We start from the raw sequence: 26,415 nt of genomic DNA, 5'->3' as shown, positions 1-26,415 counted from the left end.
ACGATGAAGGTAAAAGTACTGTTCTTCCTTCCAGTACCCATAGCGTGAATCAGACTATTAGTTGTGCTCTGGTGGGCGGAGCTGGAGATGCTGGTTGCGTTGTTGCCGTGGATGGAGCCTTCAGTGAAGCTGTGTGAGTGTGACGTAGAAGTGGAGGAAAAAGTCTTTAAAAGGATGCTTTGAGGCAAATCCCCCAAACCTTTGGAGCTGATCTGACTGACGATGTTTTCATATCTGTGAGCACAAAAACTATTCAGTTACAAACGAGACGGCTTAGGATGCTGAGGACTCTGGCATGGAGCAATGTGTGAAATACTGATGCTGCAGGTGTCTCATCATTGCAGACAAAGTGTCCTGACTCTTGAGTTTATTTGTGCAACCTTGAGTTTTCCTTTTGCTCCTGATTTCTGTCTCACAGTTAGTTAATTAGGTTTAGGTAGAAGTTGTAGTTTGAGTCCAAAGCACCGTCCTTCACAACATTAAGCTTGCACACTGACACTCACCAGTCAACACAGAGAGACAGTCAGTCACACCCGATGGGTACTTTAGAGGCACCAGTTAACCTAAAAACCCACTAACTGTATCTCTTTGGACTGGGAGGACATCGGAGTATCCGCAGAGAATCCATGCAAACACTGGAAAAAGTGAACAAGGCCACATGGTTGATGTTCTTGCTGTGAGGCAACGGAGTTAACCACCATGCTGCAACTCCTCGGGCTTCCACTGGTCCGGTGCCTCGCTCTGTGGGCCCAGTAAACACTTTCCTGATGGGGCAGGGTTAGCTCAGTAGGTAGAGTGGTGGCCCCATGATCGGAAGGTCGGGGGCTCGATTCCCCTGAACAGCTACCCTGAGGTACCCCTGAGCAAGGTACCGTCCCTACACACTGCTCCCGGGTGCCCAATGGCTGCCCACTGCTTCACTGAGTGAATGGGTTAAATGCAGAGAGGAATTTCCCCACGGGGATCAATAAAGTACTTTCTTTATGGTCTCAGTCGCTGGTTTGAAGTCTTGTTGAATAAAACGTGGTGTTAATTAGAAATTTATGATCCAATTAGAGTTAGAAAAAATCGCAGATAAAGGAGGACGTGCTTTAACGCAAGTCATAATTGTGTGACTGTGCAGCATTCCTCAGTTTCTCAGCCACGTCCATCGATCACTCGGCACGTCCAGCTTTGAACTGCGGTGTTGGATCAGCACAAATGAGACTGGAGCCTTTATGTTCATTTGTTCATACGGTTGGTTTTAAATGTAGAAGTAATGGCACATTAGGTGTTGTTTCACAAAAGCATTCATACTCATTACAGCTGCAATTAACCCCCAAATGACATCGGATCATTGATTAAACAGTCTGCAGAGCTGCTGGCTGCAGGAAGGGAGAATAATGAAAGAGTGGTGCAAAAGTGAGAGCCGGGACTGTGAACCAAAATTACAAGAGAAGACACCTGAAGCTTCTTTAAATGGATCTGTTTCATTACAGCCTGATGGACTGCGAGCGTGATTTTCTCTCTTTTTTTTTTTGATAATTGACATTTTAGAGCGGCGCGGGCTTCTGTGTGCGGCAGGAAGGCGTAGGAATACTGATTGTGCTGTTAGTCCTGTCATCAGGTCACAGACGAGCCCGCTCACTCTTTAATTACATTTTAGATTCATGTCCTAATCAGACGCTGAGACGCTCACCTTTTGGCTGCATCACAGCTTCACTTCAGTTCACCAAGGTGTGAGCAAATTCACATTTAACCTTGAAAAGATGAAATATGAGCATCCTCTTCAGATTCTGCCAAACAGGCGCTTGAGAGCTGATTTTAGCTACAGTCATACATTTATTCTTATTTCAGTTTAGTTCCCAACAGGAAGCCAGGCGAGAACAGAGGAAGGATACAAGCTCAGGTGGAGAACAGGTAACAGGAAGGAGTGGGTTAAGGGTCATTATTCGACTCGTTTCCAGCAGCGTTTTCACTCTGTTATAGGAGAAGCGGAAATGGCCCATTAGTCATGAGATGGGCTTGACAGGGGTAAGTGTTTTGTGGTTAAGAGGTGACCCAATTGCCAAAGAACACCTGAAATTTGGTCCATGTGAGCTGAAGCTATGGCTAAATTTAGTCAGCCAGACCGACCCTGAATCATAGCTGTCAGCCAAGTCTGACTGCGGCCCACATTTAGGCCAAACACCGATTGCTCTCTAGGTTAGAAGAGGAATCATGTGAGGTGTAACTGTAGAATAAAAGTACAAATTAGACATAAAAGCTATTCTTCTGAATGCACCGTTGAGCTAACGGGACTTCCAGAATCTCAGAGAGTTTCTGCAGGACTGACGTTGAGTTTCTGTTCTTTTTCTTTCACCACAGGAAACCTAAATCGTCCTCAGCATCAGTGTGATCAAACAGAGTGTGTCTTCATCTGCTGTTCAGCGAGTATGGCTCTGTGCGTGCGTGGGCGTCGGTGTTTGGGCTGGTTATAGATGGGCCCGCCTGCTGCCCGCGACACTGCACGGGCTGAATTATAGCTCGTGTTGTGGCTGCTGATCTGTGACCTGCAGGGTCCCGTGAGCTCTGATGAACTCACCGAGGCCCGAGTGTGCCAGGAAGAAATATAATGAAGCCAAGAGGACACTCGAAACTAGAACAATCTGAGAAAGAGTCACACATTCGGTATCGCTCCACATCACAAAGTTATGAAGGTTAGCAACCACGAGCAAGAGAAGTTTAATCACATGACAAACTTGTAATTGACAATTAGTCAGCCAATGACCGTACTTTCTGACTCTCAATAATCCCAGAACATCCCATGGAGCCCGCCCTGTCCGAAATCCTCACTCTGATCAAAATACAAGAGAAAGCGAAGCACTTCCTTAAAAACTGTACTCAAAAACACATAAACTACAAATGCTGTTGGATATAAATTGCTAATGCTACCCAGTCATATGCAAAGTGTTAAGGCTAATTTGTGACCCACCTGCCACTGAGACAAACCTTAATACAAGAGCAGTAAATCTAGGTCAGAGTAATGACTAATATCACAAACTAACCACCTGCTGTTACCAGTTTTAATTCATGATAAGAGGCAACGAGTCTTTTACAGCTGTGGAGGAATTTTGGCCCATTCAGCTTTGCAGAATTGTTATAATTCAGCCAAACATGAGCGTGTAATGGGACACACACCTTCCAAAAACTTCAGCTTTTGTCTCGTCAGTAGGGATGGGTATCGTTTAGGTTTTATCCGATACCGGTGCCAAACCGGTACTTTTGGTGCCGGTGCGTAAACGGTGCTTAAAGAATGGAGAACACAAACTTTGTCCAAAAACCTCTCATGTTCAGCTATTTTTTTGTAAAAAGATAACAATGTTAGCCTTTTCTGCAGCTATGGGGCATATATGGTATCACTCTTGGCTGGAAGCAGCTTAAACAATGGAAAAAACACAAACTTTGTCCAAAAACCTCTCATGTTTAACTGTTTTCCACTTTTTCTTTGGTCATTTTAGCCTTTTTGGCCAGGGTGAAGGGAGTATCTGCCATCAAACAAGAAGACAGCTGCATGTAGCTATGATGGTGTTTGCTAGTTCACCTTACATGCATTAATGTAATAACGTGGTTAGCCTACTCAACGTAAATTACACACGAACAACATTAAGCTACTCACGCAGAGAAGAACGGCTGCTGCTGCATCATCATCCTCATCATTTCTGCTACACTGGCAGGGCTAGGGGCCAGGACTCTCCTCTTCGGGTTTTTGGGGGATGTTGCTAACTCCGGGTCGATAACAGGCACCACACCCGCAGTAGATGTGCTCGGTGTGAGGTCTCACAGCAAGCTATCAAATACGGCGCATTTCTCGGCTTTTAAAAAAAACGCTATGCGTCACCAGGTGTTTCATCAGATCTGAGGTGTTACCTCCTTTGACAGTATCACAGTATCAGCTTAAAGCACTTGTTGCAGCTGCTGAGTTTGCATCTTTTGCTGTGAAGTACAGCCAGACTTTTGACCGCTTTGCCTTGGGCGTTTTTAATCTGTAGCTCTGCTCTAAAAGAACGTACGTACCTGGACCCGCCTACTATCCTCAAAAACGTAAACTGATTGGCTAGAATCTAAAGTGTATCACAGCTCAGGAAAAAAAAGCACCGAAATGTGCGCTGCTTTTCGGTCTGGTTACTACCGTTTATGACAGAACCGGTGCCATCATGGCACCGGATACCAGTACCCATCCCTACTCGTCAGTCTACAGAATATTTCCCAAAAGTTTTGGGGATCATCCAGATATTTTTCTTTATGTTCCTTTTGCTCAGCATTGGTTTTCTGCCATGCAGGCAATTTTTGCCAGGTCTCTTTCTTATGGTGGAGTCATGAACTCTGGCCTGCAGTTCTTTGGACGTTGTTCTGGGGTCTTTTGTCACCTCTTGGATGAGTCGTCACTGCGCTCTTGGGGTAATTCTCTTCAGCTGGCCAATCCTGGGAAGGTTCACCACTGTTCCATGTTCTTGCCATTTGTGGAAATTGGCTCTCACTGCGGTTTGCTGGAGTCCCTCTGCTTTAGAAATGGCTTTATAACCTTTTCCAGACTGAGAAATCTCAGTTACTTTGTTTCTCATTTGTACCTGAATTCCCTTGGATCCTGGCGTGATGTCGGGCTTTTGAGGATCTTTTGGTCTGCTCCACCTCGTCAGGCACGTCCTATTTAAGTGATTTCTTGATTGTGAACAGGTATGACAGTAATCAGGCCTGGGTGTGGCTAGAAACTGATGTGATACATCACAGCTAATTTATGTTATGACGGGTTGGTGACAATCAGTTGTTCACACAAGGACACGTAGGTTTGGATTATTTTCCTTTTAATAACAAACACCATAATTTAGAAACTGCATTTTGTGTTTACATTTGTTATCTTTGTCTAATATTTGAATTTGTTTGATGATCTGAAACTGTGACAAACATACATTTGAAAAACCCATGACATAACACAACAATGGAGGACATCTAGGTGATGTTTTGTCAGACTGCCGGAGAGATCGGGTGTCTTGGCTACACCTTGGTGTCCCCTTAGAAATGGTGGAGGAGGTGACTGTGGATTTTTGTCAGAAAATGGATCAACAGATCGTTCTAATCATTTAACTGAGTTCTCTGCTTTGGGATTTTCATCCCAATTCTGTGCCATAAACATCTTTTGTTTGATGCGACGGAACAAAAGCAAATGAATGTGACTAATACAGCTTTTAAAACTACTTAATAACACCTGGCAGTGAGTAGCTTAACATCAGAGGATCATCTCGAGGAGTCACTGTGTCTTTATTTGTGAGCCTGACGTGGTTTCAGTTCGTATCAGTCCGCCACACTAACGTTCATTTTATCCTTTTCTCTCCCCCTATGCATTCATTTCCATCCTTGTCTCCTGCCCACTAATCGCCTCATCCTCTGCACCTGCTCCCCCCTCCTTTTATTCCCAACTTGATTCACCTTGTTACCTCCACCTCTTCTTCCCTCTTTACATCTACATCTCCCTCTCTCCTTCCTCTCCCTTTCTCTCTCCTCTCAGGTGAGAAGTGTCGGAGCTTCATTGATTTGGCCCCGGCATCGGAGAGAGGTGAGTGATGATGGTCATTAGGCAGCTTCGCCACTCCCTGCCGCTCCCCACCTGTTCACTGGTTCACACACACACACACACACACACTTTCGTTTTTGGACTCTTTCACTGTTTCAGAGGGTTTTTTACCTGCGGTGCACTAAGAAAAATGTGATTCATGTGAATTCTGGAGTTTTTTATTACCTCTCACCTCCTGGACGACTGTAGTGCTGTGCCCTTGTGTGTTATGAGTTCACATCTAAAATGACAATGACAAGCGTGTTTGCGTGGGACACGTCACCAACGCTGCACGGTCATTTTGACATATCAAACATGAAATAAACTCACAGTGAACAGTGGAGGTTACAGGTTTGGTGTTTACCTTGTGATTTTAATCTGAAGGAGACGTTTCCAACTGTCTCTGACGATGACATGGCTGAAGTTTCTTTCTTCTTCCTGCATATTCTCTTTATTCCCTTTTTCTATCCCTGAAACTGTTAAACTTCTTTTAACTACTTAGGAGTAAGTAAGTAAAATTTATTTATATAGCATATTTCATAGATAAAAATCACAAAGTCCTTCAGAATAAAATCAGAAATACAAATAAAATAATATTAAACTGAAGAAAAATGTTTGTATAAAAATGTCTTCAGCTGCTTTTTAAAGGAGTCGATGGAGACCGCGTAACGACAACAGCAGGGAGTCCCACAGCCTGAAAAGCTCGATCCCCACGTGTTTTAAACCTAATACCAGTAACCTCTGACCTGACGACCTAAGTGCTCGGGATGAAGCATGAGGTTTCAGCAGGTCAGAGATATACTGGGGAGCTTCACCGTGCAGAGCTCTAAAAGTTACAACTAAAATTTTAAAATGACCCCTAAAATTTACAGGCAACCAATGAAGAGAAGCCAAAACTGCAGTAATGTCTAAACTCTAGACTTGCCGCTGCATTCTGTACAGACTGAAGGCGATCCAGAGCTGATTTGTTGAGACACGTAAAAAGACCGTTACAATAATCCAAACGAGAAGAGATAAAAGCACGAATCATCTCAAGTTCTGCCTTTGACACCAGTCTGAGTTTAGAAATGTTTCTTAGATGATAAAAACAGTTCCGGACAAGTTGTTTAGAGTGTTTCTCAAGAGACATCGAACTGTCAAATATAACAGCTACGTTTCTGAGACGCGACTGAAAATAACACAGCAACACAGCCTGGGATTACTCCTTATCCCCTACCCGACCCTGTTGCTGGTCACGTGCTCTATAATGTTGAGCTGTGGACATTTATGTGCTTTCTGTGCAGAGGAGTTTTTTTGTTTCCTGTTCTCATGCTGTCCTCCTGTAGCCCAGAATAAGTAGAGGTCTCTTTTTTTCCTCTTGTACTTTCCCATTGTAGTGTACATTTCAGTGTTTTTTCTTTTCAACCGTTCTCTGACTTGTATCCCCATGTGATGTCTGTGTCGTGTGTGTAAGGTCGGGGGGCGGGTTCATTCCACTGCAGGGCAACCTGCCACTGCATGTGGCAATTAAATTTGAACTTGAACTTGAAATGAAGGGTCTAAAAAACTGATATGCTGCTTAATTTCTCAGAGCATGTGATCAGGTGCAACAATCAAAATTTCTGTTTTATCTGCATTTAACTGGAGGAAACTGTCATTTAACCATTGTTTGATCTCAGACAGACAATTATTTAAACAAGACAATTTATACAACTCAGAAGTTTTGAAAGAACAGTATAACTGAATGTCATCAGCATAGAGATGATAAGGAATACGTAATGTCTGATAATTTGGCCTAGAGGGAAGATATACAGCAAAAAGAGAATCGGACCTAAAACAGATGCTTGAGGTGCCCCAGAGGGCAGAACTGATGTTTCAGACCAGCCCGTTCTCACTCCCGAGGCTTAACATGGCGACGTTTTGTCACATCCCGTGGCGTTCCTGAGGAACGCGAAAGGAGACTTTCTGCGTTCTTATGGTACGCGGCGGGTTATGGCTGAAATCCAGTGCAATGACGCTCCCGCGGTAATAGACGTTCCAGCCCTGTATTCCAGCCCTAAACCTAACCTTATCCCTAGCCCTAACCATAACCTTTTTCCTGAGCTTAACCAGGACTTTAATGATGTTAAATAGCGTGTTTCTAAGCGATTTGAAGAAAAAGAGCGAACATGTGTAGATTGAGTCCTTACGATTCTCATATTTTCTCATTTTTCCGAGGTCGTCATTTAGGAACGTGGTGGGTAGCCGAAAACGTAGTATGTTGACGATTTGTCACCTAGCGTAAAATGTTACGCTTTGGGAGTGAGAACGTGTTGTTCAGACAACACATGATTCATACAGACGGTAAAAGATCTCTCAGATAGATACAACATAAACCATTTTAAAACAACACCAGTAACCCCAAACAAGTCCTTCAGCCTATTTATCAGGATGCTGTGATCAACAGTATCAAAAGCAGAGCTGAGATCCAACAGAACCAGAACGGTGTACTGGAGTCTGCTGCCATCAGTGTCATAAGACACTTTAAGTAAAGCGGTTTTAGTGGAATGTAATGTGCAGAACCCGGACTGGAAAATACCTGTAACTGCTTGGAAGAGATGGGTCCAAATGAGGTTTCTTTAATATTAGTTCAACAATAGCTTGTTTAAAATAGCTGGAAACTGAGCCATTATAAAGAAAAGTATTAATTATTTCCAGAATGCAGGAGCCAATAGAGTCAAACACACTAACAAAAAAATGATGGAGGAAGTACATCAAGGTGGCTTGAAGTCAGTTTCATTCGACCAAGCAGACACTGATGTCCTGTAAGGTAACAGGAGTAAAAGCGGAGCAGGTATCAGCAACGTGTCAGTGTGATACTGAGAGGACGATGGAGAAATATTTGACCTGACGGCAGCGACCTTATTAACAAAATAATTTAAAAAGTCATTACAATCAGATTTAGTATAGACATGAGGAATATCAGGAGAGACAATGTTCGTAATTCCCAATACTCTGGGATTGTTCTTTTTTGAAGCTATTAGATTAGCAAATCATTTTTTATCATGTCATTAAGTGAGAAAATTGATTCCTTGAGATGTACCCTATGAACCTCAAGCTTGGAAGCCATAAATGTTCTAACGGCCATCTCCTGCTTCCAATTATCTCTGTCAGGTCAGCAGGATGCATCTGACAAAACTCAGTGTCTCAGTATTCCTGCTCACTTGACTCTCTTTGTGGTATCTTCCATCGTATCCATCTGGAATCTGCTCAACACTTCATGGTGATCTGCAACTTTCACTGTTAGGCAGCAAATCGCAGGTTAACTTCTTCTTTACTGCTTCCTTTACATCCATCAGGAAATAAAACTCACTGCAGGAAAGTGAAATTCCTTTGAAGCCGATCAAAATGTGGGACATCAGCTGAATAAAAATGTCCCACATAAACTGTGACATCTGCTCGGCCAGACTGCAGGGCTGCAACTGCCTTTCCAAAGCTCGTTCTACTGCAGCAAGTATGCAGAGAGTTGGGACATACTACCTTAAATAAGGTCACGTGGACTAACCTTTGACCCCTTTCTGTAATTACAACTGGTGCTGAAGTTTGTGGTACCATGCAGGTAAGATTGATGCAATCTTCCAAAAGTAACATAGCTGCATTTTTGCTTTTTGCTTTTTAAACTGCATTTATCACAAACCCCTCTGTCTAATTATAAAAACAACTCAAAGCACTTTAAAACTTGTGAAGATTCCAGTCATTACCGCTGTCATTGTAGAGGAAAGAGTTTGTATTTATTTATATGTTCAGTTTACCAAACGTAGCAGGAGATGACAGTTAAATATATAGACTGTATATAAAAGTTGGACTTTAGTCCTTGGATATTTTTAAACTTCATCTTTCACGTTTTCCCCGAACAATTTAAAAATTTTCTGTTTTTAAAATACAGAAGTTCTGTATTTGGACCAGAGGTAAGCTAATGTTAGCTGTCGTGAGTAGCGTGTCAGATCCTTGGACGTATGGGTGCAGCAAATAGACACAGATACCTGCTACCTGGTGCTAATCAACATCACGTCAAATTTTACTCACTATAACTGGAGCTCAGACTTCTTGGACAGCCTGTTAGTCACCTCACAGCGGCCATATTATTGGACAGATGATGTCATTAAAAATGCTCCAAAAGGCTCCAACAGCACAAACACGGTCCAGAGGTCCAGCTAAGGGTCTCACCAAGAGGCCGCACCCCTAAAAAAGGAAAGAAATTTAAGAAATTAACTAAAGTGACTAAAACAGTTTTTGTAGCAGACTGTGGAGGCAGATTTACTGCTAAAGCCTCTAGTGGACATTAAAGGAACTGCAGTATTTGGTAGTTCCTCCTAGTGACAGAGATCAAAATATAAGTTATGTCTCTTTTCTCCAAATATTTAGACAAGAGCTTCTAAATTACCGTCAAACTGCAGCCATGATGCGATACCAAGAGGCTTCTAGAGGCACTTTAGTTAAACCAGCAATACCAGCACCATTACAGCACACTGATTAGTTAGAAACTGGGACCAGTGTAAGACCAGTTCCCACCACTGAAAAATGCAATGAGAAGTTTGCTGTCACAGCTGGAAATGAAATATAATGGAGCACATCTGTAGATAGTTTATATCTAAGGAAAGTCATAGTTGATCTATGAGTTGAAGAAAAAAATGGGAAATGAGGAAAATACTGGAATACATCTCTAAACTGGGTCTTCGGAAAAGTGATTTTAAGATTCTGAGATTCATTCGAAGCATCCTAAGGCCGTCATCGTTATTATATTGACAAAGGAGGGGGAAGAGGCAAAGTGACACTTATTAATTGATATGAAACAGGCTGAGTCTTTTCCTGTGTGGTGTCACTGGTGATTTATGGAAGTTATTGGAGCCTGTCGCCTAACAAAGGTGAGGATGTGGCCGTATGTTCACATCAAAATTTTAGACAGATTTTAAGCAACATTTCCAAAGTTTGCTTTTGCCGACTGTAACCTGACCAGAACATGAAAGGCCTACCTCACGAGAAGGTCCTCTTGTATAACCTTAAACTCCTTTTAAACCCAAATGAAGTGCAGAATATATTAAGAAGAGGATGCTGAATAATGAGGGAATATTGCAGCTGATTAAGATTCCTCCTAACTGCAGATAAGAGCAGATTATTTCATGTTGTTTATATCCTGCAGCGAATGAAAGGAATATCTGAGCATCCAGAAGAAAGGGAATATTTTGGTGCATGTGGGGCGTTGCCTCTAATTCTCTGCTTCATGTGGAGCAGGTAGTTAATAATGAAAGTTCTGCGATGGTTTCATCTGTTAATGCCATCTGGAAGAAGAGCAGGAGTGATGCAGGGAGCAGAGGTGGATGATATGATGTATTGAGCGGGGTGACCTTGCTTCCCGCACAAGGATACGATATGTTAATCTGCCTTCCTTTGGGCCCAACATGCCTGCTGCTGGGTTTTATAACACGCAGCTGCTCCTCAGTCAGATCCAAGTCTGCTCTTAATGAAAAGTGAAACAAAAAAAACAACTCTTAATTTGATTAGACGGAAAGAGTCAGCGAGCGCGAATCGAAGCCAGGATTCAAGTCCCGCCCACTCCAGCAGAACCAGACCCACTCGAGAGATGAGACGACAAACCACCAAACGCCATTTATTTTTCTTTACATCTGTGTGTCATTAAGCTCAAACATACAGATGATGCACGAACATGTTGCACGAACATGTAGCTGGCTATCATGACTGCATGGGTGCTGTAAATTAATATAAACTCTTTGGAACAGGGAATTATGAAAACTGTGATTGGGATTCAGACGTGCGTACCATAGGAAAAGATTACAGCAGGGGTGTCAAACATGAGGCTCGGGGTCCAGAATCAACCCAGCAAAGACAAAGGAATAAGCGTTGGACTCTAACTGTATTTATATGCTACACAAAAGTTATTCGATTATAGATTAAAATGTTTTATTCACTAACTGCTATAGAAATGTTTTATATTCTCAGGCTACCACTGCAAACTCAAGGTCCTTAAGAGAGTTTGGTTGGAAAAATGTTGTGAGATTTTTTTATCACTCCTAAACTCACAGCTCGGCAAACAGACTCACAGAGCCAGGGCCTGTGTTGGAGAGGTTGTGGTACCCCCCCATGGCAAACCATTTTCATGTCTTCTGGGCCTGCCCAAGCATCCAGCCATATTGGGGGGAGGTGGTCATTGAGATAAACAAAATAATCGGGATAAAAATAGACTATTCATTTGATACTTCGTATCTTGGCAAGTTACCTAAGACGCTTCCACATAAAGATAATTATTTTATTGAAAATACTTTTGGCTAGCAGCAGAAAGGCCATTACCCGAAGATGGCTAAAGGCAGACCCTCCAACTCGGGCCCAATGGTTTGGGATAGTGGAAGAAATTTTTGGAAAGGAAAGACTTACCTTTGTCCTTAGACTTGAGCTTGAGAAATTCAAGAAGCTCTGGGAAAAATGGATTGTGTACTCCCTTTGTACTGAACAATTAAATATTACCATGATGTAAGTAGATACTAATGTTGAGACTGTGTATGTCTTCCATGCTGACCTAAAGTTTTGTCTCATACTGTAAATTAATAAATAAAAAGTTATAAAAAAAAAAAGTTTTATATTAAAATATCTGAAGGATCAAATGTGTAGTTAAACTTCTTTTAACTGACACTTAACATCAAAGTGTGCTGCATCTGATCCACGGTGTGAGATGGGTCTGACATCCTGGAGTTTAAAGAGGTTCAGCTGTTGGGCCACTTCTGTTTATTTTCATATGCAAACAGACTTAACTTTTCACGAGACCCTTCGTTGTCTGCTCTCATCTTATTTGCCAAGTTACATTTGTCAGAAAGGTGTGGGTAGTTATCGTCTTTGGTTCCAAGACTTATTTTGTGCGAACGTTTGCACTAAATTCCAAAAAAATGTAAATTTGCAGCCTTAGCTGCTGCATCTTTTTGCATCTCTCAGCTTTCAGTTTTGTAACTAATAACTGAAAAGCTGTTGGGTTGAGGTCAGGAAACTAACTGGGCCATCAAATCTCATTTCGTTTCCTTGGGAAAGTCTTGAGTTGCTTTTGCAGTTTGCTTTGGGTAATTATCTGCACCGTGAGGCTCTGCCTGATCAGCTGAATCTGAACAGGAAGTTGAGCTCTCTGCTTCTATCAGCAGTCGATCAATAGGCACCAGTGACCCGGTGCCATTGGCAGCCACACAGTCCAGTGCCATAACACTACCTCCACCATGTGATGTGCTCTGCTTCAGATGATGTTCTCCGTTCTCTTCTTGTTCCATCATTCTGCTAAAATTTCATCATAATTTTCTTCATCTGTCCAAAGATTTCTTTCATTTTTCCAGAACTCTGCCGACTCTTTAGATGTTTTCTATCTTCCCTCATCTTGAGTCTGATCGATGGTTTGCATGTTGTTGTAAAACTTTTTTCTTTTCAGTATTTCTGAGCCGACTAATGCATTTTATTTTTAAGAATTAACCAGTTTGTTGAGTGTGTCACATCTAAAGGTTTTCCTGCATCTTATTTTGTTCTTTCAGCTTACTGACGGCCTTGTTTTCTTCCATTGATATTTCTTTGGACCTTGGATTCAGAGTTCCGGTGAACACTTGAAGCCAGCCCCAGATCTTTAATCTGCTTAATTTGTCATGGAATAATGAGGGACTTGACCTCGCTTCCCAGTGAAACTGCTTGGCTATTGTCCTCTAAAAATGGGGATTTGTTTATAAAAACAGCTACAATGCCCAAACAGGTAGTGGAGCACTTTGGGTAAATGTCTTGAATGAAAGCTGAAAGAGGCAAAATAGGGAAAAAATGTCATTTTCCAAAACTTTCCAAAACCTGGATACATTTAATAAATGAACCTGATTTTTCAACTGTCTTAAATATTTGCTAAATTAGAGGTAATATGATTAGATAACTGGTCAGAAACTCCACCAATGGCAGAAACAGATATTTTTACACCCTTGTACAAAAGGTCATTACTGTTTGAATGTTTGGTCATTACTGATAATTTTACTGTTCGTAGAAACTCGATGCTTGAAATAAAGGGCATGGCAAGCAGGTGGTTATAGTTGTAGCTGGTCCTGGTACTGTGCTCACAGGCTGTCCAAAAGTCTCCAGTTTCTAGGAATTTTAGGAATTAATTTGGAAGTTACTGAGCAGGCCTGTCTGTGTCCTGCTCCCATACAGTCTATGGATAACTAAGCTAATTAGTGTTGGCCGAACACTTAGCACTCCACCCTCTCATCCAAATTTGGACACTTTCAGCTCCTAAAATGTGATAAAACTGAAACCCAGTTTGATCCCAGGAGAAGACACAAATCCCTTTGGTGGGATGTTGAACACTCAAACTGGGGTGACAGTAGGTAAAACCATCTTATCGAGTATCGAGTTAAACTGTTACAGCAGCATTAATTCACCAGAATTTGCATTTGATGACATGAAAATGTTTTTAAAAACTCTAAAACCCAAAAAATGGTGTCAGAAATGTATTAACCTAAGAAACTGTTGACTTCACACACCACCGACAAGCTCAGGAAAACACACACACTCGCGCGCACAGAGTAATTAAAGGTGTAATTATATCATTTACATGAGACTTGGTCTGATGAGCTGCTTCCTTCCTGCTATCAGGAAGTGTTGCTTTAGTCCTTCTCAGCACATTTTATTTTCTGCCTTCAGCCTAATGAAGTCTGCTCAGTCTACTGGTGCATATTCAATAAGACAGAAACAGGGGAGAATATTGTTTTTGGTCAATATTGTTGCACTCTGAATTTCCCCGCAGGCGGTTATACCTCTGCAATCTGTTTGTATCGACTGTGTGGAAATTACAGCGGCGGCTAATAAGAAATCAGAGAGCGTGGAGTCAAATTCATGCGACCTGCGGGGTCACGCCGGTTACAGGGTTTCGAGTCAGAGCAGCGTCTCTTGTCATCTTTCATCTCTCGCTGGGAATTTGATGTGATTAAATAAACGGAATGATGCAGGACGAGCTCGGAAGCATCTGAATAAAATCTGCTCGTGTGGCTGATGAGAGAGAAAGTTTCCTAGCTGCTTCTTCGTGTCAGCGTCGGGCTGCCGCTGCACATGTGCTTTATTTCCCTCCTCTCAGCACTTACACTTCACATTGGGAGAAACTCACATGAGCAGAAGACACTTTGTGCACTGAACTGATAGCTGACACAGGGCACGCTGGCCTTGCTCGTGCTGGGAGATATTTATCCCGGTCTCATTTCCGGGGTGTCAGATTCTGCTGCGCCGTCAAACCCGCTCGTATCTCCACAAGCACAAGGCGTCCTTCGGCATCTGTGCCCGACGAGTCTCGCAGCGCCAGCTCGTGACATATAAAGCACCGGTGCATTTAGGTTCAATTTATTCTTTATATATTTTATTATATTTTCAGGTAATAACATCCAATCATTCACCTGCTTTATTAACCTCTTTCACACAGTGAGAATATAATACTGAGCATCATGTGCTTCAGCTCTGATGTGAGTGATTCAGCTTTGTACTATTTTTACACATTTCAGATGGTTTGAATTCATCGTATTTTTTAAAACATCGATGTTAAATATCTTTAGATGTTTAATAAAGCTGGTTTCCGCTTCAATAGCAGATGTCATATGAGTCAGTCAGGTGCTCTTTTAGTTTGACCATTAGGTTCTTTATTCATGCGTTCATGCATCCCTCCACCTTTTCCACCTGTCTGTCTACCCTAGACATCCATCCATCCTTTACCAATTATCAGGTCCCCATCGCAGTGGAGACGTCCTGGGTCTGTCCCAGGACCTCCTCCCAGGAACACTTGACCTAGGAGGCGTCCAGGAGGCATTTTAGTCCGATGCCCACGCCACCTCCTTCCTTTTGATGTGGATTAATTTAGTCTGAGATCATCCCACATGACTGAGCTCCACCTTATCTGTGTCACTGCTCGTGTGAACTGTGATGTCAATGCACCCGATAACTGTTGTTTACTTCTAAACAACAAAACAAAACTAAATTTGTTGTGCTGGAATGTGGACAGGTTTCTCCTGCTTATCTGACAGCAGTCTAAGCAGAGACTTCCTCTTTATCTCCATGGTGCCAATATTCAAATGATCTGCATTGGCTAACGTGGATGGAAGTGTTGTTCCCTGAGTTTAAACCAGTGCTGCCACATGAAATACACAGTCTGGTTTCTCCTTTGCAGTTGTTTGAAGTTAAAGATGCTCGTTAAGATTCATTAAGGAGTCGGAAATGATTATTAGACCGTTTGGAAGAAATATGTCCACGTGGAGACGGTGACATGGATGAAAGGTTAGCATCCTGATGCAGAGGAAATAATAGTTGGTTGCCACCTTGCCTGGAGAAAAGAGCAAAGACAAAATTAGTGATCAATGTTCCCAGTTTGGGGGTTTTGAAGCGCCGCACCAAAACTCACTGACATTCAAATTGAAAATTCAGCCTGGAGGTTGTAATTTTACCTCCTCTTCATCCCCAGCAGAGCAGAGCGGAGAGGAGCAGATAATCCTGTTTAATTCTGTGTCGTGAGGAGCTTTTTGCCTTTTTAGAAATAATACATGTGGAGAAAAGAAGTGTGGCAGTGAGAGCGGACCCCAAGGGCAGCTCCTGCTACAGGATGACATCTTTTCTGTGCTTTAAAAATGTCAAACGGTACAGCGGGGTTGTAACAGCTGTTCATCATCCTTTATAATGTCTCTGCAGGGTGTTTTTCCCTGTCTATGACCAGAGGGCTCAAACACCTTCCTCTCCTCCTCTGGGACGATGAGAAACAAATAACCTTGTTTTGAGCTCTAAGTGCCGCGTCCTCACTACAGAGGAGAGATGTGTCATTATCCGAGGATTCATCAAAGTTTCATCACAGCTTTGTGGCTTATTGGACAGCAGATGAGTGAATGGCTGAAGTTGGAACAAATGGGAGACAAAGTTTCTCTCAGCGCTTTGAGCCCTCGTAGCTTCAGAAGTGCGGGACGCCATGTGAGGTGTGTCTGACAGCGGTCTGTTGGTGTCTGTAGGCGTGCTGTGGTTGTCCGTGGTGTCCGAGGTGCTCTACATCCTGCTGCTGGTGGTCGGCTTCAGCCTCATGTGTCTCGAGCTTTTCCACTCCAGCAACGTCATCGACGGACTCAAACTCAACGCCTTCGCCGCCGTTTTCACCGTGCTGTCCGGTAAGATGCAAGTCTCCCTTCTTCTCCTTCCTTCTTCTTCTTCTTTTCCTCCTTCCTTCCTCCTTTTCTTCCTTCCTTCCTTCCTTCCTTCCTTCCTTCCTTCCTTCCTTCTTCTTCTTTTCCTTCCTTCCTTTCTTCTTCTTTTCCTTCCTTCCTTCCTTCCTTCCTTCTTCTTCTTCTTCTTTTCCTTCCTTCCTTCCTTCCTTCCTTCCTTCCTTCCTCCTTCTTCTTCTTTTCCTTCCTTCCTTCCTTCCTTCCTTCTTCTTCTTTTCCTCCTTTCTTCTTCTTTTCCTTCTTCTTCTTTTCCTCCTTCCTTCCTTCCTTCCTTCCTTCCTTCCTTCCTTCCTTCCTCCTTCTTCTTCTTTTCCTTCCTTCCTCCTTCTTCTTCTTTTCCTCCTTCCTTCCTTCCTCCTTCTTCTTCTTTTCCTCCTTTCTTCTTCTTTTCCTTCTTCTTCTTTTCCTCCTTCCTTCCTTCCTTCCTTCCTTCCTTCCTTCCTTCTTCTTCTTTTCCTTCCTTCCTTCCTTCCTTCTTCTTCTTTTCCTTCTTTCCTTCCTTCCTTCCTTCCTTCCTTCTTCTTCTTTTCCTTCCTTCCTTCCTTCCTTCCTTCCTTCCTTCCTTCTTCTTCTTTTCCTTCCTTCCTTCCTCCTTCTTCTTCTTCTTTTCCTCCTTCCTTCCTTCCTCCTTCTTCTTCTTTTCCTCCTTTCTTCTTCTTTTCCTCCTTCCTTCCTTCCTTCCTTCCTTCCTTCCTTCTTCTTCTTTTCCTCCTTCCTTCCTTCCTTCCTTCCTCCTTTCCTTCCTCCTTCTTCTTCTTTTCTTCCTTCCTTCCTTCCTTCCTTCTTCTTCTTCTTTTCCTCCTTCCTTCCTTCTTCTTTTCTTCCTTCCTTCCTTCCTTCCTTCCTTCTTCTTCTTCTTTTCCTCCTTCCTTCCTTCTTCTTCTTTTCCTTCCTTCCTTCCTTCCTTCCTTCCTTCCTTCCTTCTTCTTCTTTTCCTTCCTCCCTTCCTTCCTCCCTTCCTTCTTCTTCTTTTCCTTCCTTCCTTCCTTCCTTCCTTCCTTCCTTCCTTCCTTCCTCCTTCTTCTTCTTTTCCTCCTTTCTTCTTTTTTCCTCCTTCCTTCCTTCCTTCCTTCCTTCCTTCCTCTTCTTTTCCTCCTTCCTTCCTTCCTTCCTTCCTTCCTTCTTCTTCTTTTCCTCCTTCCTTCCTTCCTTCCTTCCTCCTTCTTCTTCTTTTCCTCCTTCCTTCCTTCCTTCCTTCCTTCCTTCTTCTTCTTTTCCTCCTTCCTCCCTTCCTTCCTACTTTCCTTCCTCCTTCTTCTTCTTTTCCTCCCTCCTTCCTTCCTTCCTTCCTTCCTTCCTTCCTTCCTCCTTCTTCTTCTTTTCCTCCCTCCTTCCTTCTTTTACTCCTTCCTTCCTTCCTACTTTTCCTCCTTCCTTCCTTCCTTCCTTCCTTCCTTCCTTCCTTCTTTTCCTCGTTCCTTCTTCTTCTTCTTCTTCCTCTTCCTGCTTTTTCTCTTTTCCCTCATCTAACTCTTTAGTTTTTCGTCTCTTAGTCCCTCTCCTCCCTTTTTTCTCTTTTTTTATTCTTCACTTCTTCTTCTCTGTTGGTTTTCCTGGCAAAAGATAATTCGTGTCCAGTGAAATTTGGCATCAGGAACATCCTTTAAACACCACTGGGCATCATTTACATCTAAAAAAAACAAATATATTCCGAGTATTGCTGTGAGAATCAGCAGCAGAGCGGACAGAGCCTGAGGCAGATTTGTGAGGTCGTCCAGGGTCAGAGGTTATCCCATGGCAGCCTCGGATGTGGCGGTGCCAAGGATTTTTCTCCCAATTTACGCTAAACCTCTTACACAAGAAGTTGGCGATGCGTCCGTCACTCTGCTCCTCTCAGAGGACAGCGGCACATTTTACAGCATTTATGCAGCAAACCTCTGAAGCACGCTCCCTTAATCACTTCATATCACAAGTGACACTTCTGCTCTGAATTATGTAAAAACCTCATGCTCATTCTCCACCAGGGAAAGGTAATTGACATTTTGAAAACTATTACACAGCAGAGATAAAAATCCAAGCCTTCCCTCTGCTCACGTACTCCAAAAACCAGGCGTAGCCAGCGAGGGCCGGATCTGTCTGTGGAGCTGTCAATCACACATCATTAGCTATGATCATGTACAAAAGACACTTGATGTTTTGTTCAGTTTGACCTAAAATAAGCAACAGAGGTCACAGAGAAAAGAAGCCAGGGTCATTTTGCCTCAGACTTCTTACAGCCACAGAGGTCGCCCCCTGGTGGGCACTACAGGGAATGCAAGTTTAAAGCACTTTTGCATCGGCTTCACTTTTCAAACCTGCAGCTACATCTAAGGAGACCAACGTGGATACTCCACACCTGAGCCCAAAACAAACTTCTGCAAAGAGCCCCCTCCCCCTGTGAGCCACAAACTATTTATTACTGCCACAAATTAAGTTTCCCTAAAAGTTGTCCACTTACTTCTTCGAGCTAAATGCAATTCATAATCTCACCAGCAAGTTGTGGCTCTACCCAAAGGCCCACTCGCTGTCTGAGAGCACCCAGGCGGCGTCCTGATTGGATGCCACCTGAACCCAGCCACCTGATGAGGACTCCCACCTGTTTTACCAGACTCCGCCTTTCCCCTCCCACCCAGCCAACCTTCTTCTTCAACCTTCTTCGTATTACAAGGGCCAGCCAATCAGAGGAAGCTGAACATTTAAACTGTGACTCATGCAATTCTGCTCCAGTAGAGTTCAGGAAGGCAAATATGGAGTATTAAAAGTGAAGACATCAACAAACAGCTTTGATTTACTAATAAATAAATAAAAAGTAATGGTGGGTGTGTTAAAGCTGATGAATATGGAGCATAAAGGACCCCCCCCACACACACACACACACACACACACACACACACACACACACACACACGTGATTGTGATGTATAACACCTTCGTTAATGTCACATCGACTCGTTTGCGCTGCGGCGTTTTGACTTTGTTGTAATTCTGCTGACTGATTGTGTCGCTCTCTGTGATCGATTGGATGTTTCCGAGCGGGCTCGTTGATTCAATTGATTCTGTGTAATGACTAATTATGATAATTACACGTGTTCTGTTGGGCTGCAGTGATTTACTGTTGTTTTTGCTTCGTGGTCATTATGGTGGCAGACTGTCTCATGCTGAGGGTTTCTCTTATGTAAGAGCAAGAAAACAAATGTGTCTCCAAGCCGTCCTCACAGGGTTTGAACTGACCTGGGACTAAAGAGGACTCATTAAAACAGGAATATTTAATGTGTTAAAGACATTTTGTCTAATGGTGATGCTTAAATGTGTTTATGCGTCCAGAAAAGTTTTTAAAAACTCAATTAGCCCCCCCAGAAAAGGCCTTAGAATAAATGGTGCTGTTACTTGATTTACTGATGGATAAATGTGAAGCGCCTGACCCTCAGTTTCATTTCGTCATTTATAAAGTTCCTGAACATTAAAGTCAAACACTGGACATTAGATTGTTATTTTTTGTCCTTAAAAAGAGCACTTTTATGATCATTTAGTCCCCGTTGCAGCGGACACGCAGTCGTTCTCCTGCACTGGAAGCACTTACTCGCAGTTTAAATCAAAGCTTTAGACACATAACACGCTGATCGGTGATCAATCATTGGTCGTGTTGTAATCAATCACAGGGATGGAAAAATGTCTGTCACAGCTGAACAGATGAGTATCTGAGTGAAGATGAGGCTGAAATGACTTTAAGACTCTAAAACTGAACTAAAATGTAACTACTGATTGTAATCAGATTACATTTAATGTTGAATTGTGTTTACAGACTGAGGTTCAGTCATTAAAAATTAAGGTCTCCACATTTCTCGCTGAGAATCACCAAAATCAGTCTCAGCGGCTTCACAGAACCAGATCCGCCTGAACGCAGTCTTCCTGCTCAAAGGGAGTTTTTCCTCCCCACTGTCACCAAGAGGCTGCTCAGAGGGGCTTGTTACACAGTATCAGACTGCCATGGCTGCACAGGGGCACTGACTGTGCTGCACGGTGTGTAAATCTGCCTCAATATTATATGTTTTGATCGGTTTGTGTCTTGTGCTGCAGGTCTTCTGGGTATGGTGGCCCACATGATGTACACCCAGGTGTTCCAGATCACAGTCAGCCTGGGTCCTGAAGACTGGAGGCCTCACAGCTGGGACTATGGATGGTCCTTCTGGTCAGTCCACACCCACCCACACACATTAACCCCTAACTAGCTTCACCCCAACATTAAACCTGTGTCCATAATAACATCTAATGTGTCTGACAGGCCACAGAGTCCATATTTATGTAAGAATTCAACAAAATGACACATAGATGTTCACAGACAGACGCATCACGTCTCCAAATACTTCGTTGTAATGACTGTTGGTGGAGGTGTGCAGCAGCCTGTCAGCAGGTGGTCTGCAGGTACACAGGGAGCTCTGCTGAAAGCTGAGCTGCAGCTGCTGAGTCCTTTTTTGAACAGAGAGAAGAAGCGACTGTGCCTTATAAAGAGGTGCATAAGTGATGAGCAGAAATAAAGAAGCACAAACATGGATTTCAACCAAACGCGAGTAAAGCAGGACAGAAGGAGGGAAACACCTGGAACGAGAACACCTGCTCCTGTTAATAGAAAGATTTTCAGTGTTAGTCATTTGAGCGAAAGCCTCCATTTACCACCACGAGGGAGCCATTCAGGATCGTTAAAGTGGAAAGGAGGATTAACCTCTGCTGGAACAGAAGGCCAAAACGCTCCTTCAGGACAAATGAAACGATGACGGACGCTTGATGTGCTCTCAAACTTTCTGCTTAAGGCTCCACTGAAAGCAATAACCTTAATTTGATTTTACCATAGAGCGGTGTTAGAAATAAGAGAAAACGCTTAATATGAAGATGGGAAAAACACAAACAAAGCAGCTCTTCATCTGCTGGCAGGTTTTCTAGCTCTGTGCTTTTAGAACAGTTTGTGCTGAAGACACAGAAAAGGCCGAGTGTTTCTTCACGGGAAACAACCTCTGTGTCACGTTCAGACAAACTCATCAGGACTGAGCGTAACCCCTGTTACGCCTCTACTGCGAGGATCTTCTTTATGCTTTGCAGTAAGATAAGTCTGTTTCATTTATGTTGTTAAAGACATTATAGTCCAAATTATTTTGGATATTTTTTAATAACCCCCACCACATCTACCTCTGGTTCTTTGGTTTTCATTTGAATCATATTTAAAGATAAAGAAAAATCCCCTGAGAAAAGGCAGCGGAGGTACGGTGTGTGGCTGACGGAGCAGAGATGCTCAGGAGGGATTTGGTGAGAAACAAAACACACAAGAGATCAACTCAGGCAGGCAGTGAAAACTGCAGTTCCCCAAGCGCCCAGCAGGGGCTTCAGGAGCAAGTCCCCATAGACTCCCATGTTAAAATGTCCAACTACAGCGAAACAAACATGTTTACAGTCTGATTTAAAACAAAAAACAAAAAACAAAATTGTTGAGGCTTAAAGTTGGGGGCGTGGCTTTTTTGACTGACAGGTGCTAGCTGGATGTAAGGCGATGTCCTTTTAAAACGTTTAAAAATAAACGTCTGGTGCTTGGTGTGAAAATTCAGTGCTGGAAAAATAAAAGCTGCACTATCCGAAAGGCTTTAAAGTATTTTACAACTCTGGATTACCACTGCACAGTTTTTAGATTTTAGTTCTTTCTGTGTTTGTTTTTATTTTGTTTGAAATTCAGTTTAGTTTCTACAGAGGTTTCAAATTAATTTTTATTAGTTCAGTGTTAGTTTTAGTCTTTTTAATGATTACTGTGTATGGAGGACAAATGCCAAATATTTTATACTTAATAAACATATCAAAGATTCGTCAGACTGTAATATTAAATGTTAACAAACTAAAACGTCGACTATAATAAGCTTGTAGCTCCGACAGTAATCGGGTGTAAAACTGAAATCAGTAAACAAAAGAAATAAAGAAGCTGTGTCATTGACTGAGGGTCATTTATATATTTTACGTTGCGGTGACTTGTTATATGCTTCACTGCGGTGCTATACGTGAAGATTTATTGCTGTAATTTCATATCGTTTATCTGGTTTTGCCTTTAAACAGTTTCTCTGCTTCCTCTGAGGAACAGTAATGGTTCAGTTATAAACATAATCCTACAAAAGGGAAGGAAAAGTGATTGAGTTTATAGTGTATTGTCCAAATTACCTCACACTATGGATTCCTGTTGTCCCAAGATAAAAAGTGATGGATTTTATGCGTCATTTTGTTTTATCTCTGAGTTTGCTTTCATGGTTTTCTTGCTCAGCATGTTTAAAGACCTCTTTGTGCTGTAGAGCATTTATTCCCCACACTGTTTGCTCAACATTAGGCTCTCCAGAGTCACCACACACTCTGAGGTAGCCGAGCATCGATCATCGTCCTGCTAACATTTGAAGGAATGAAGATGAAAAGCTCAGAATTACATTTCCCGGTCGATTTGGGAACACATCGGTGTTCCCCAGCAGACCTGGAGGCTGTTTGGAGAACAAACGATGCCCTTGTTTGTTTGTGCTGAATTGAAAGATTACCGGGATTATTTTATTTTAAATAGGAGCAAAAACATCTATAAGTGTGCAAGTTCTCAGTCATTCAGTTCATGGTAGTTTGTGTTGGTAGAAGGTGAAGATGTTTCACCTCTCATCCAAGACGGTTCTTTAGACACAAAAGGTCGAGGGTCCCTATCGACTCCTAGTGGGCGTGGTTTCTGTCTATGTGGTCCAGATGATGGTTGGCCCACTCCTGACTATGTGAGTCGTCACATAACCCACGGTTTGAAAAGGGGTGTGGGTAATTAAGTCCAGCTGCCTTTTTCTTTCAAGCTTTCAAGTAAAATTATAATAAAATTTTCCCAAAGATAAATTTCATACTTATTGATTTCTTCTCTCTTATTCCACTCAGCATGGCGTGGGGATCCTTCACCTGCTGCATGGCCGCCTCCGTCACCACCCTCAACTCCTACACCAAGACTGTGATCGAGTTCAGACACAAGCGGAAGCTCTTCGAGCAGGGCCTGCGTGAGGAGCAGAACTACCTGGACCAGGAAGCTTTCCACTATTTCCGGGACCGTTCACTCCAGTCCATCTCCAGCACCGTGGAGGTCTACCCCGGCCACAGCGGCGCCAGAGCCGGGCTTGTCGTCGGGGGGCCCGGCGCTGGCCCCGGTCCAGGTCCCGGACCGGGACGTGGGAAGATGAGAGCGGGGTCTGCCTCAATAGACTTGGGGGAGAACACGGACTCACTGGGGGAGGAGCAGTGCTGAGTCACACATTGGAATGAGGGGATTGACTGGGTTGGGGGCGTGGCTACACGATGAGGTGAACTGCACCTTCACATGTGGACCCGGCCGCTAGTTTGTCCGCTGTAACTGAAAGCAGAGGCAGAACTTATTTTCTGTTTTAAAAGGACAACTAGAAGGCAGATTAAACATGGATTACAAAAAGAAAATACAAATGTTCTCGCTGTGTGTGACGTGAACGTCAGTGTAAAGTGTGAGAAATAGACTGTGGGTGAAAGTAGGCGTTCTCCTGCTTATTTTGAGGTGCTGTGTGTAGTATTTTAACATCAATACATCGTCACAGTTTTGAAAAATGGTGAAAGCCTTTGCTGAATAACGACCCTTGTAGCAAGAAGCAGAAATTACGGTGGCCCTGAAGTCCAAAACACAGAAGTATTTCAGAAAATACAATTAAGGTTTCTTCTTTGTTACCAGCAAACACCCTTGAACATCCTTCTTGGACTTTCTGGCAAACACAAGTTTGTGTCCACCAACTGTTTAATATTATCCATGTAAAATAAAATAAAATATATTTATTTATTTATTAAATAAAAGATTCTTGGGAGGAATTAAAGAATTACATTAAAATTATATAATTAAAATTATAATAATTAAAAAAACATCATGAATAATTTATTAATCATTTATATCAAATTAATTAAGAATCAAATGTAATTGTGTTTAAAACTAGATTTCTGATTACGCTGCATCCCTCCTGAAGGAGATGGTCAAACATGACTATTCGTGGAAAAATGAATATTATCAAACTGTTGCTATGACATGTATGAACAGCTGCATATCCTGTTATTGGACTATACACAGTATAAACGTTATTTGTGGTTGGTTCAGCAGTAACGATAATTTATTCACAGTTAATTTTGTTGTGTGTATGTGTGTGTTTTGCACCTCAGGGCCACCGTAGAGGAACAGCAATATCTAATTTAGCTAACATTAGCCACACATGCTACTTGTCATATCAGACTGAGTTGTACTGCTGACGTGCTCGAGCATGTTTGTCCCCCGAGTCCACTTCGATGGAGTGCGATCGCTTTGCAGTTGGGATGGTCGTGATTTTTAAATATTCAAATAGTCATTAAAATATTTAAAAAACGCAAATATGTTACACAACTTTCTTGTCTTAAAATTGTTTTCAACAGACGCAACTGATGCACAGTTTTAGAATAATTACTACTCATAATTTGTTACATTTTTTTTTAAAAGTAACAAATATGTTACTTAATTACTGATTTCTTATCACTTTCTTTGTTGTGTACGGAGCCCCGCAGGGGACATGGGAGAAAAAAAAAATTAAGATGGACTTTTGCGAGATCTCGCAAAACAAACTCGGGATCTCGCAAAAGTTTTAGCCGCATTCTTCGGAGGCCACCAGCTCGAAGCCGACCGGGAGGTCGAGACACGGTGTGCCGGGAAAGCGGTGTTCCTCCCGGCTGTAGTAGGTCTCGACCTCCCGTTAGCTTCGAGCTAGTGGGTGTCAGATCTCCAAAAACGTCGGAGTTTTTTGCAAATATTTTAAATATTACTTTTGCACTTTTGTAAACCGAGCAGGTATCTGACGTTTACACAACTACATTCACGCCTCAAAATATCTTAAAAGTGTATTTTGTGACCCAGAAAGAGTAATATTACAACTAAGTAGCTGCCGCCATTGTTGGAATTCAACTTCTGCGAGATCTCGCAAAACTTTTGCGAGATCCCGACTTTGTTTTGCGAGATCTTCCGTCTTAATTTTTTTTTCTCCCATGTCCCCTGCGGGGCTCCGTAGTTGTGGGTGCTGGGCTGTGAACACACTTCACACCACAGGCAGTATAAAGATGAACGTAGTTACTGTGACACCACCTGTTGGTTTTTGAAGACGGAGAGGAGGTATTCCTAATACAGAAGCCCCGCCCACCTGTTGTTCAAATCTTCTTTTTTTGGTTTAAAAGTTTGTTTCAGATCTATGATGTGCGGGGCTGAGTCATGCAAAGCTGCTGTAGTAGGGTCCAATGAGCAGAAACAGCCACGCTAAATATGCAAAACATAATATTTTGAGTTCACTCCTTCCTGCGTTAACAGATGATAAATCATTGAACTACATCCAAGCCACATTTATTTGGCCCAGTAGTGAACATGCCTGCAGTAGACATGCTATTAGATTAACACACTGGCTTTGTAGCTCATGTGAACTCTGGATTTTCCAGGTCAAATCAGTCCCTGGAGAATCTCCCGGGCAAGCAAGACTGCCAACCGATCAAGCATGCTCCAAGACATGCGTCTTTGTGCGCCTCGGTATCTCTTATCTGATGTAGTCTGCAGAAAGATGAGGCAAAGTTTAGCGAGAGAAA

The 26,415-nt window shown here is 42.6% G+C and overlaps 1 protein-coding gene across 2 annotated transcripts in view; it reads left to right on the top strand.

Annotated features, from left to right (window-relative positions):
• The window catches only part of gsg1l (gsg1-like), a 37,209-nt gene extending 12,430 nt beyond the window's left edge, over nucleotides 1-24,779 (top strand). Inside the window, exons 2-5 of one of the 2 annotated variants that reach the window (XM_006801922.3) lie at nucleotides 5,525-5,572; nucleotides 16,585-16,737; nucleotides 20,848-20,959; nucleotides 23,695-24,779. In XM_006801922.3, coding sequence (XP_006801985.2) covers nucleotides 5,525-5,572; nucleotides 16,585-16,737; nucleotides 20,848-20,959; nucleotides 23,695-24,055 — 674 coding nt within the window. In that variant the 3' untranslated portion in view covers nucleotides 24,056-24,779. The remainder of the gene's footprint in view (nucleotides 1-5,524; nucleotides 5,573-16,584; nucleotides 16,738-20,847; nucleotides 20,960-23,694) is intronic. The other variant, XM_087840382.1, reaches the window with a different exon arrangement.
• The last annotated feature ends 1,636 nt before the right edge of the window (nucleotides 24,780-26,415 follow it).

Source organism: Neolamprologus brichardi, chromosome 4 (genome assembly GCF_056152115.1).
Source record: "Neolamprologus brichardi isolate AB-2024 chromosome 4, ASM5615211v1, whole genome shotgun sequence".
In the NCBI taxonomy this organism is placed as follows: Eukaryota; Metazoa; Chordata; class Actinopteri; order Cichliformes; family Cichlidae; genus Neolamprologus; species Neolamprologus brichardi.
Note: the sequence above shows the minus strand (reverse complement) of the source record. Positions and strands in the feature narration are given on the sequence as shown.